This window comes from Octopus bimaculoides, chromosome 1 (assembly GCF_046866305.1).
Source record: "Octopus bimaculoides isolate indiv1 chromosome 1, ASM4686630v1, whole genome shotgun sequence".
Lineage (NCBI taxonomy): Eukaryota > Metazoa > Mollusca > Cephalopoda > Octopoda > Octopodidae > Octopus > Octopus bimaculoides.
This window is the reverse complement of record NC_142928.1, coordinates 160,683,032-160,695,769: the sequence shown is the minus strand read 5'-3', so window position 1 is coordinate 160,695,769 and position 12,738 is coordinate 160,683,032. Positions and strand designations below refer to the sequence as shown.

Below are 12,738 nucleotides of genomic sequence, written 5' to 3'. Positions count from 1 at the left end.
CTCCCCTTCCTCCTCCTCCTCCTCCTCCTCTTCCTCCCCTTCCTCCCCTTCCTCCCCTTCCTCCCCTTCCTCCCCTTCCCCTTCCTCCCCTTCCTCCCCTTCCTCCTCTTCCTCCTCTTCCTCATCTTCCTCCTCTTCCTCCCCTTCCTCCCCTTCCTCCCCTTCCTCCCCTTCCTCCCCTTCCTCCCCTTCCTCCCCTCCTCCTCCCATCCCCATCCCCCTCATTCCCTCCTCCTTATGCGCCCTTGAGTTAAGGACATTACTTTTCATCGTTTTGGTATTGATGAAATAAATGCTAATCAAGTCTTAAAGCCAATTAGCTTACCTATAAGGTCGTTATTTTGTGTCAATATAATAAATCAATAAAAGCAATGTTTACTTTTGCTAGTGTCACATTTCATTTTCATTCTTTCCTAAATGCATCATTTACCTGTAGTTTTCCACCACCAAATTGATGTTACTGCGTTGGCTCATATAAAAAGCATATCAGTGTTTTCCTTTGCTAAATACTTACCCCTGCCAACTGACTAGAAATTGAACATCAACTAGATCTAGTCTACTAACATATCTTGCAATATTGATATGCATAAATTAGGAGATATTCTGAAATATACTGAACGTAACATGTGATGTCCCAAACACCAACTGTTTTGATGGTGTGTTGCATATTGCATCTGTTTTGCTATTCATTCTGTTTACTTGTGTAGACTCTGCTGTAGTGGTGAGAAAGATAGATTTAAACTTAGTAGAATTAAGAACTGTTAATTTTATAAGGGTCAGTGTTAGCAACAATGGTAATAAAATCTAAGAGAGTGTGTAAGAATCTGTAAGTTTGGTTGCTGTGAGGTGTCGAATAGTCTGACTCTCTAGACTAAGGTCCTTAGACAGAGTGGTCAAGTAATAACTGGTGGAAGTAGATTGATAGAGAATAAGTCAAAAGGTAGGGACAAGAAGTGGATGCTGTGAGATAATCACAATGAATGAAATAGGGGGTGTGTTAGGAAAAAGAGAGAGAGAGAGAGAGAGAGAGAGATCTAGTTGGTGTGAAAGGCTAGCAGGAAGTGGGAGTGTTGTACAAATTAGTGAGCAAGGTAGTTGGTATGATAGGTGGTAGGAAGAAAGTTAGGTAGTGGAGTAAGAATTAACTAGTAATGAGCACATAGTCACATGGTTACTAAGAAGTTACATTTTAACCAGATAAACTGATAATTTAAATAGAAAGATGGAGATACTCTCAGGATGCCATCATGGAAATATATTCTGTATCATGAACTACAAAAAAGAAACAACAGCTATTTAACCTACTAGATGTAAACAATAAGACCAACTGCAAGTTTGCAACGTGTTATTATATGAATGGTATAAGATGCTGTCAGGATTAACTATGTTCCTCAGTAGATGATGCACTATATAATGATTGCATTTGGCATGAAACCTGAGGCACTCCTCTACCCTCAAAATTTTTAAACCTAGAAATCTGGGGTGTGCTTTGTGCTTGAGAACTAAATGCTACCCATATTCATTTATAAGCTCTAAATTTATATAGTTTGTGTCCTATGAAATTATGTATGAAACATTGGATGAAGTTGTTTAAAATGTTTTCTCGTCTGAAAATTTGAAACACTGTTTCAATTTAAGATTCTAATTTCAAAAATTATTTTGAATTAAAATTTTTTTTTAGTTGTAAGAAAATATTGGGGCTGAGTTTCAGAATAAGCTTTGGAGTACATGGATATTGAATCAAAGTAATATGAGATCAAAGGTTGTAATTTGAGTGAGAATTGGCTACTAGGTAGAGTTAATATTCCTAACATATCTAGCTACCTTGTAGAAATATCATTTGTTGGTATATGCACACTAAGACAAAAGGTTGTGATTTAAAGGAGACTTTGGCTGCCATTTGTAACTTGTCTAGCTACTATGTAGATGTCATTCTTGTTTGTTCAAACATTGTAGGATAAATAAGGGTGTTAGGGCAATCTTTTCTGATGTCATCATGATCATGATCATGATCATCATCATACATCTGTTGTCCATGCTGGCATGGGTTGGACGGTTTGACTGGGCTGGCACACTGCGCCAAGATCCAGTCTGATTTGGCATGGTTTTCTGCGGCTGGAATCCCTTCCTAACGCCAACCGCTCCAAGAGTGTAATGAATGCTTTTACGTGCCACTGGCATGGGTGCTATTTGCGTGACACCAGTATCTGCTATGACTGCCATTTGCATGACACTGGTATCTGCCACGACTGCCATTTGTGCTTAGCAGTATTTTATCTGTCTTTACATTTCAAGTTCAAGTGCATCATTTATGTGTTTCAATAAGTGCTATGCATATTGCATGCAGAAAACTCTCTCAGGAATGAAATTTTGCCATTGCTATTGAGCTGTAACAAGCCTCTGATATTTAGTAGTAGAATTGGTGTAATGTTTGCTATGGTAGCAATGATGGCTGTCCTGGATCTGTTATTTGTAGTGTCCGCATGTGTGGGTGTGCATGACTTTGGTTAAATTTTGTTGTTATCATGACAGCTGCTGCACTATTTTTCTGTGTTACACTTAAAAAATCTTTTTGCTCCATTGCTGCAGTTCACACTGCTTCTGTGTACTGATTTTTGATGAATGCAGATAATATACAATGTATCTGCTTTACTGCTGGTGTTTTGTGGGCTATGGGCTTCTTTGGGTGTATTTTTTCTACCTTGTTGGTTAAGTGGGAATCATTACTTTCTTGATTGCTACTCTGAGCTTAACATGAGCTAACTGGCATGCCAGTATATATATATAAAAAATTATTTCTTTTAATCAGAAATTGAGCTGTGCTAGGTTAATTACTGTTGCAGTAGTTTTATTTTTTCATGCATAATTATATTCCTTTTACATGAGTGTATAAATATATATTTTGTTTAATTTGAAAGTATTAATGGTTTTGTTTTTTTCTGAAAATCCAAAATGCTGTTGTTTTAGTTTCATTTTATTAGGGATGCAAATATAATTATAAATACAAACTGAATTCATTTCTACACCCCAAATACTCAAATGCAAGTAAAATATATCTATATATATAAAGCATGTTACCCCAAATCAACTGTTGATTAAGGGTTTTTCATTTAAAAGATGGTGTATGTTACTTGGGTATCTCTTTGACTCCATCTAGAATTGATGGTTCAAGCCAAGATAATGTGTGTGTGTGTATACATACATGCATTGTGAGCTGCAGGTGTGGTTGTGTAGTTTGCTTCTCAATCAAATGACTTTGGGTTCAGTCCCAATGTGTGGCACCTTAGCTAAGTGTTTTCTATTACAACCCCTGACCGACCAGAGCCTTGTGATGTGTGTGTGTGTGTGTGTGTGCGCGCACGCACGCACGCGCGCACACACACACACACACACACACACACACACACACACACACACACACACACACACACACACACACACACACACACACAGTGTTTGGGCTAAATTTGACAGTTTGCATACAAGGAAAAGAAAACATTATCCCATCAAAAGCTAAAAGTATTTAAAAAAACCAAAAACTAGATTATGGCTGGAATATAACAGTTTATTGAAAATAGCCACCCTCAGCATCCACCACAGCTTCAAGATGGTTCCAGAACCTGGCACATGCATTCTTCCCTGGGAAAATCTTTGAACACCTCCTTGACCTTGGCCACCAGTTGGGCCTTGATATTGCAGGCTGAAATGGCTGGTGTCTTTTTCAACCATACCTCAATTTGAAAGGGAGATGGGACAGTGAAGTCATAGAGACTCTCCAGCAACCACTTCTAACTCTTTCTGGAGGTATGACAAGGAGCTGAATCATACTGCCACACATGTGTGACCTTGCAGCAACCCTCTCCAGCCATGGATTGACCACAATCTCCAGCCATGGATTGACCACAATCTCCAGCGGTTTCGCATAACTACCTTAGGCCCTGTTCAAAAACGTGAGGGTGGCATGATATCACCCTCACTGGAGACACACACCCAAAGACCTGCTAACAATAGCTTTGTAGTTTCCATTGCAGCTGTCCATATCACATCTTACAGCCTTTACAGTGTTCACAGATTGAGCAGCAATCATGATGTGAGCATTTTCATACCTGGCATGAATCATAATGGTACAGGTAACCCATTTCCAGTATTCAGATGGCTCCCAACCCTCCATGTCAGCTAACTTTTTCTCAACTGTAATCTTTATGCTCTCCAATGCTGTTCACTGTTCACCAATACATCAAGCTGTTCCTGAAAAAACGAGACTAAAAAAGTCATCAGATTTATCCCTAACACCCTGTGGATTTATGTGTGTGTGTGTGTGTGTGTGTGTGTGTGTTAGTGTCTCCTTACCTTGACACTTCATGATAGTTTTAAATGAGCATCACTGTCATTGAAGTAGTAGTCTTCATTTCCATTCTTCAATGAAAGCATTTCTGGACTGGGGAAATTATCTCACTTGGGAACAAAGTGGATGTCAGCAACAGAAAGGATATTTGGCTGTCTCAACAGATTCTGTTTGATCCATGTGTGTGTGTGTGTGTGTGTGTGTGTGTGTGCGCGTCCGTCCACACACACACGCACATGCACACACGATTATTTTCAAAGCTGTAAACACTTCAGAAAAGTACTAGAGATTTCAAGTTTTGTCTGTTGCATATTTTAAACTAAAACAAAGATTTATTTTAGTATAGAATATGAGGAAATGTTCTGAAAGATTAGTATTAGTCTTATTTGATGATAGTGCCTAAGCTATAAATCTCACAAGTGTTGTTGATTAATGGAAGTGGGTATTTTTGTTTTTTTGTTTTATCTAATGAAATTTATGATATAAACATACTTTGAGTCATTGTAGTTGCAGTAAGATTATGTCAGTGATGAGACTTTTTTGAACTTCATGGTTCTATTCAGAAATAAATAGTGAAATGTAAAGTTTGTGTTCTTAAATGTCAAGATGCAATTGTTTTAAAAACACACACACACACACACACACACACACACACGCACTTGCATGTGCACATACACACAAGGCATTGCATAGCAGGCACTCCTAAAATAAGTTGTTTGTGTATTCCTGAGTATGTGTTTCATTATCCTCTACTTTCAGTTGTTTAGATGTCTTAATTTTAACCTTTTCTTACTATTCATGTTGATGCTGTTATTGCTGTCATAATTGTAGGCTCACTGTATTGTTCTTTCGAATGATTTATTTCTACCAAAGATTAAAGCGGGTCACTTTATTTTTTTTTTCTGTCCATGTTCAGTTAATGTGTTGTATATACATGTGTGTGTGTATGATGATGATGATCATCATCATCATTGGTTTTACATCTGTTTTTCCATGCATGCATGAGTCAGACAAATCTTATTGAAGCAAATTTTCTACAGCTTAATACTCTTCCTGACCTTAATCTCCACACATTTTTCAAGAAAGGCATTTTTCATTGCACTGGCCTTCTCTTGTCTGGTGAACATTCATTTACTGGAGAATATAAACAAAGTTGCACTTTTTTCCTCTTCTATTTGTGCAAAATAGCCATAGTTATAATATGTGGAATCAACAGCCATGCACATGAACACGCACACACGCATGCACACACACACACGCATGCACACACACACGCATGCACACACACACACACACTATTTAATTCAAAATTTCAATTACATGGTTCTTCTTTATAATTCTCTAATATTTTAAATGTTTATTCATGTTTACAGGCATATGTACATGTTTGCTCATCTTACCCATTGTTGCACTTTATCTATAACTATAAAGTTAATTGGTTTTATATTTTGCTCATTGTTCACACACTCACATGCCCTAACTTCTGCCTCCTCTTTGTGTCATCTAGTAAACACCCTACTTTGTTGACTGTCTAAATGTCTGAAATTATTTGTTAGTAAGAGTATAATTTTCTGAATTATTCATCTCGTCTTAGAAGATGAAAATAATACTTACATTTTCACTGTTTCAGTTAGTTTGATTTTGTGATCATCATCTGGTGTTTTATTCCTGGATATATACATATAACTGGATTTGATTTGAACTAAGAGTCTACATTTCCAATCTAAAGATAATAATATTTTCATAGAAAGATTTCATATATAACAAATTCACAGGAACTGTTCTGTAACAAGAGCACTCAAGAAATGGAATCTAACTACCTAAAAAGCTTGTTAACCATATCCAGTCCAAATATTCTACTTGCTTTATGTTAAGACTGACCAGATCCAATTTCTCATGCTTACTCTAACAATGTTTTTCTAAATATATATAAACACATCATTGAAATCTTGAAGCTACAAAATAATGCGTGATTAATTCAGAGCAATGTGAATAAATAAGCATTAAATTTGTCAAAGTAATCTGAATGCTAAAGGGTTATGTTGATAATTTATGTTACTGAGATGAATTGATCAATAGCAGAGATGGGTGTTGCAAAGGCATAGTAGCTAGACTTTGGGTGAAATGGGGTAAGTTCTGGGAGTTATTTTTTGGTTTGGCGACAAAGGACTTCTCTCTACAAATGCAGGGCAAACTGTATGATGGTTGAATACAAAGGGCATTATTGCATGAGTGTTATAGAGGATATGTAAAAGCTGCAAAGAAATGATGTAAGAATGCCTTTCTGAATATGTGTTTGAAAAATGAAGCAAAAAGCACTCAATGTTAGTGGTGACAACTGTAGTGTATAAGGAGAAAAGAAAAAGGGGCTGAAATTGTATGGGCTAATGATGTGTATGCAGAATGATAGTTAAGTGGAAGAGAGTGAAGTGATGCAGATTGAAGGAGCCTGTGAAAAGGGTAGGCTGAAGAAGGTATAGGAAAAAACTAGTGAGCTCTGCAAGATGCTAGCCAACACTAAAGAGATGATAAAGGACTGCAACTAGTGGAGAGATGCTTTCTTAAAATGGACCCATCCAACCCATGCCATCTTGGAAAAGCATTTGTAAAAATGATGATGGTGATGACTTACTAAGTCATTGGTGTATGTATTCTTTCATGTGTAACATAGTAGTAGATTGGATTTGAATGAGGCACATTTATTTCTAAACTATTGGTTATGATATTCTTATTTCTGAAATAAAGTCTACTATTTTGATTTCATTTAGTAGGATATGAGAAATGCATTTAATTATCCTAAAAGATGCTCATAATATAACAGGTCACATATGTTTATTGATCCATCAGTACTTCCATTATAATTGTGATTTCTCTCATGTAAAAGCTGATTTTTTTAAAGGCTAGAGTTACTGTTTATTGTTTTGATCCCAGCATGTTACTGTTGTTCATTAGTTGACATGAATAAGATTTGAGCACAGATGTTCTGTTCAATTTTTTTTTGCAAAGGTTTTATGTAGATTGATAGTGAAAGTTAGGTGTTTTGTGTTTTTGCCATGTGCATTCGTAGCATCTGGATTGTGCATTTAGTTTTCATATCACTCTATGTTGTTAAAGCCTGTAAAAGTCACTTGGTGCTGTTTCCTTCTTTTACAAATTAGGACTTTTGAGTTTTTGTAGTAGTTGTAGTATTAATAATAATAATAATAATAATAATAATAATAATAATAATAATAATAATAATAATAATAAAAAACAAACAAACAAAAAAACAGAAACAATTCCTATCTTAGTAGGTGCCTTAGGTATAATAAAAAAATATTCAGACAAATACATAACAAAACCACCAGGACTTACAAATATATATAACATACAGAAAATTGCACTACTGGGCACTGCACACATCCTATGCAAAACACTTTCAATACAGTAACCATAAGAGCATCACAGCAAACCACAGCACATACCCAAGGCACACAGAGCTGCGCTCGGTAGTGAAGTGAAAGCACGTTATAAAAATAAAACCACTGAACAATAATAATAATAATAATCCTTTCTACTATAGGCACAAAGCCTGAAAGTTTTGAGAGAGGGGGCTAGTTGATTACATTGACTTCATTACTTAACTGGTATTTACTTTATGAACCCTGAAAGGATAAAAGACAAAATCAATCTCTCCAGAACTTGAACTCAAAGTGTAAAGATGGAAAAAGATGTCACTAGGCATTTTGTGAAATTTTGGTGAAGGGGGTTAATTGATTATATTCACCACAGTGCTTGACTGGTACTTATTTTATTGACTCTGAAAGGATGAAAAGCAAACTTGACCTTCGCTAATTTGAACTAAGAATGTAGATGGAAAAAATTCTATGAAGCATTTTGTCCAGTGCAGTAAAAATTTTGCCAGCTCACCACCTTGATAATAACAATAATAATAAAATAATAATAATAATAATAATAATAATAATATTAATAATAATAATAATAATAATAATAATGGTTTCAAACTTTTAGCACAAGGCCAGTAAGTTCAGGGGAAGGGATAAGTCGATTATATTGACCCCAGCTCTCAACTATTTTATCAACCCTGAAATGATGAAAGGCAAAATCAACCTTGGTGGAATTTGAACTCAAAACATAAAGACAGACAAAACGCCGCTAAGTATTTTGTCTGTGCTAACGATTCTGTCAGCTTGTTGCCTTAATTCTTTAGCGTTCAGATTAATCTGTCGAAAGTTATGTTTATTTATTCACATTGTTTTGAATTAATCATGCATTTTCTTGTAACTTTGAGATTTCGACGAGATGATTGTTTATTTTTTGAATGGTATTGTAGGGTTGGTGTGAGAAGATAGATCTGACCGATTTGAACATGAAACACCTGGAATATTTTGGCTGGATATGGCCAGTTTAAATGCTGAAGGATTAATAATAATAATAATAATAATAATAATAATAATAATGATAGAAATAATAGTTATAATAATTGTGTCCTCAAAAGAAATCTAAAAAATTATTCAAATATCAGTAAAGTAAACCAGAATTTGATAACTGAAATTAGATAATCCCTAAAATAAATATAGGTGTTTCAGAAGTGATTAGACAAAAAACCTTAGGATTTATGCGTATGCACAACATACAGAAAATAACATTACTAAAGCACTGCCCACATAATACATGGAGTTCTTTCAGTACAATAAAGAAGCAGAAAAAAAAAACACTGTGAAAGCAGGCAATAAAAATAAGACTACTGAAAAATAATATTTGCTAATATTATCTTAATTTAATTTTCCCTGAGAGAATGTAGAGTTAATTAAATCAGCTCTTTACTGGGTTTTACTTCCCTGGCACCCTCTGGCTGAAAGGCAAGATTAACACTGGAGGAATTTGAATTTGGACATGAGGAGCACCAAAATACTCTAAAGTAGAAATCAGAGTTGCAGTAACTTCACTTCTCTAAACTTCCTACCTTGTTAAAGCACAGCCTTAAGTTTTGACTGCTATCTAGTTTGTTATGCACACACACTCACTCACTTAAGGCACACTTATATAAATTCATGCATTCACATATCTGTTACTGTTCATTGTATTTCAGAAACTACATGTTATAAAGGAGGGAAGGGTAGAGTAACAACAAGAATAAGTGAAACTAGCAGAAAGGTTTGCTAAAATTAATGATAACAGGCATCTTTTTGTATTTGTGTGAGAAAAAAAACAAAATCTCTGAAGAAAAGGAGGAGTGAAACTGGCTGGCATGTCTGCCTCCTTATTTTTGTATCTCTGTATCTCTTGTTTGTGTGTTTATTTAGCTGTTTGTTGTTGTTGATGTTAGGAAATGGAGGGTCGCCCAGTTTTGGTTGTCAAACCCCACTGCACAGGGAGTTGGGGTGGGTAATTTCAGTTGAAAGCTGAGAACGTTACTGTGGGTGTACTGTTAGGTGAAGCTACTATACTAGTTCTGAAAGTGGTGGTGGTGGTAATGTGGAATCTTAAGTGTGGGCAGGATCTATTTTGGATGGCCCGGGGAGAGAAAGAGAAAGAGAGTTGGGCGGAGCAATGAAGAGAAAGCTTGTTGCTGAAGGATGCAGCTTCTGGCTCATCAGCATTCTCTTGAATTAACCAGCTACAACCATAATAAGGTTGTGTGCTGCTATGAAATTCTGATTTTCTACCTCTCCTATCACATTCACCTTTGGGTTGCTCTTGGGTTGTATACATGTTATCTGACATAGATATATTCACTACAGATTGTATGAGAATGTGTGGCTGGAAGATGGGTACAATTCTGGTAGTTGTAATTAATTTAATGACATAATGTCAACCCAGAGGTAAGCAGTTAATTTCAACAACACACTAATCTTTATACATTTAATATTGCATTTCCTTCTATTAATTTTTGTTTTTAAGTATTCTATGTTAGAAACCAGTTAAATTGAGCGACTCCATTCAAAACTGAAGTTCTAATGACCTACAGTTGTACTACAATCAATTATATCATGATTCACTCTGGTTTAGAACTGTACATTCTGCTATATATTGTTTGATTGTATGGGAGTACAGTGTGATAGGAAATTTTATACATTCAGTTTGCAGCTAAGTCTTTTACCATGACTTGACACTCATCTTGTGTATTTCTTCAAAATATTTAGTTTGTACTAGTTATGTATATGCATATACTAACCTATAACTTTTCTGTAATTTAATTTTGATGAAGTTCTGAGTTAAAGCCAATTTCCTTCATTGTTCATTGATAGTCCAATATTCTTTTTTTTTTCTTAGTGCATGTTGGATATCAGCAATAACGATTAATTAATATTTCTTAGCAGTGTCATCTTAACATCTTATCAGTAAAGTCTTTCTAAAGTCTGCTTTGTTCTCAGTGTAGTTGGATAATCTGGATGAATATATGAGGTTAGCATTTTATTTGAATTATATCTTAATATCACGGACAAAAAAAATATTTCAGAAGGGTGTATTTCTGTCACCATCTCAATGCTTACTTATAAGTAGTGATAACTGCATCTGTGATGTTTTGCATAAAATAATGTTTTATTTAGTAGATAAAGATGATTATTAGAGAGAATTGTCAAGCTATTTTCAAAGTTTAAACCACCTTCATCAAGTGGTTCTTAACATAAGTTGTTGCGCTCCCCTACCTGGGGCATTGGGAGCTTATAAGAGGATTTAGAGGTGTTATGATTTTTATTTGAAATAAAATATTCAAACCAAGTATATAACTTAAACTTAAAACATATTTTTTATTTAAAAAAAAATAAATCTTGTATTAAAATGAGAAGGACTGATATGCTAAATTCCAGCATAATTTCATTTAATAAATCCTTGCTTTCTTTAGTAATTTCTGTAAAAATTTAACATTAGGGGCTTTAGTTCATTCCAAAGATGGGATAAATATAAGAAAATATGCATAGCTTCAGCTATGTTTGTTTTTTGTGTCTTTTTTGGCTTTTCTTCTACAACACCAGGTAAGGGAAGATTTGTAAAACACCATTCAATGAAAAGGGTACTGAATTACAAAAGGTTGAGAACCAGTAAACTTGATGGAAAGAAACTGTTGACTGGATGCACATGAGATTGTGAGATACAGCATTTATACAGTAACCATTTTATAACTAGGAAAAATTCAGAGCAGATAATATATACCTGTTGTACTCTAGATTTCACTCGAGAATTGAATGTCTCTGAAAAGATACTGACAATATTGTTATTGATACCTTGGAGCAATTATATTAATTTTTTCTTTTACACATAATATTTTTTGGAGTGTGTCATAATATTATTGTCTCTTCTTAGTATGTTTTAAAATACTTCAGGGTTTTAAATGTTCAGCAAAGTCTTAACAGTAAACAGTTATCCAGTAATAAAACTACAAGGGAAACTTAAATGCTGAGAAAGTTGGCCAAAATTTGGCATAATATAAACAAGTGGGTAAAATATTTATGCAAGGAACTTTAAAAAGCTGAAGATCAAATACTCAGTGAGAGGAAAATAGTTTTACTTTGGCATAGTCTCCTGACTTGCCTGTTCCTGTCGAAGCATCCAATCCATACCAGCATGTAAAATTGATGTTATATTATTTTGGTTTGGTTCAGGTTCGGTCTTATTCCTGGTAGGATTTATGTGGGTAGCAGGTTACTACCTGTAACTTTAGGTATCCACAAATTTTCAGCAGTCTTTCAAGTGCTTAGAACCTTCCTGATAATCCTTGCTGTCCCTAAGAGACAAACTTTCTGCAGGAGCTCTACCAGGTATTCTTTTCCAATCTCCTTTAGCCATCTATCACAAAGCCTCTTTTATTTGTCTCACTTCTCAGTCAGTATTCTATTACTATTTTGTTTACATTTTTTTCCCATTTCATTCTTTTTCTTTTGACTGTTGTTGTTGTTAGCTGGCAGTATCATTAGCTTGTCAGGCAAAATGCTGAGCAGCATTTTGTACATTATTACGTTCTAAGTTCAAATTCCACTGAGGTCAGCTTTACCTTTCATCCTTCTGGAGTTGATAAAATGAATACCAGTTGGGAGCTGGGATTAATGTAATTGATGTATCTCCTCTCTGATCTTGCTGGCCTTGTGCCAAAATTTGAAATCATCGTCGTCATCATCATCATCATCATCATCATCATCATCATCATCATTATTACTTTCCGATTGATTTGTATTTTATTTTATCTTCCAACCAGGTCTCAACCAGAGACCTAAGGTACGTATATATTAGATGGAGAGAAACTTTCTGAGAACATGGGTGGTTGATGTCAACATAATATTTTGAATCTCATAGATTGTTGGTTTCTCAGGGTTCTGGTAAAAATTTGTCACTCCCTTTCTTGACCATTCTCAGGGCACCTACAACAACAGGGATGGTTTTGGTTTTTAATT

At 35.1% G+C, this 12,738-nt stretch overlaps 1 protein-coding gene across 3 annotated transcripts in view; it reads left to right on the top strand.

Moving 5' to 3' along the window:
• Positions 1-12,738, top strand: part of LOC106881002 (HMG box-containing protein 1) — a 72,483-nt gene that overhangs the window by 35,326 nt on the left and 24,419 nt on the right. The window contains exon 1 of one of the 3 annotated variants that reach the window (XM_089361636.1): positions 9,974-10,170. The exons of the other annotated variants lie outside the window; for them this stretch is intronic. Within the exon in view, the coding sequence (XP_089217762.1) occupies positions 10,157-10,170 (14 nt within the window). The 5' untranslated portion in view covers positions 9,974-10,156. Of the gene's footprint in view, positions 1-9,973; positions 10,171-12,738 lie in introns of those variants that run through there. 3 annotated transcript variants of the gene reach the window in all.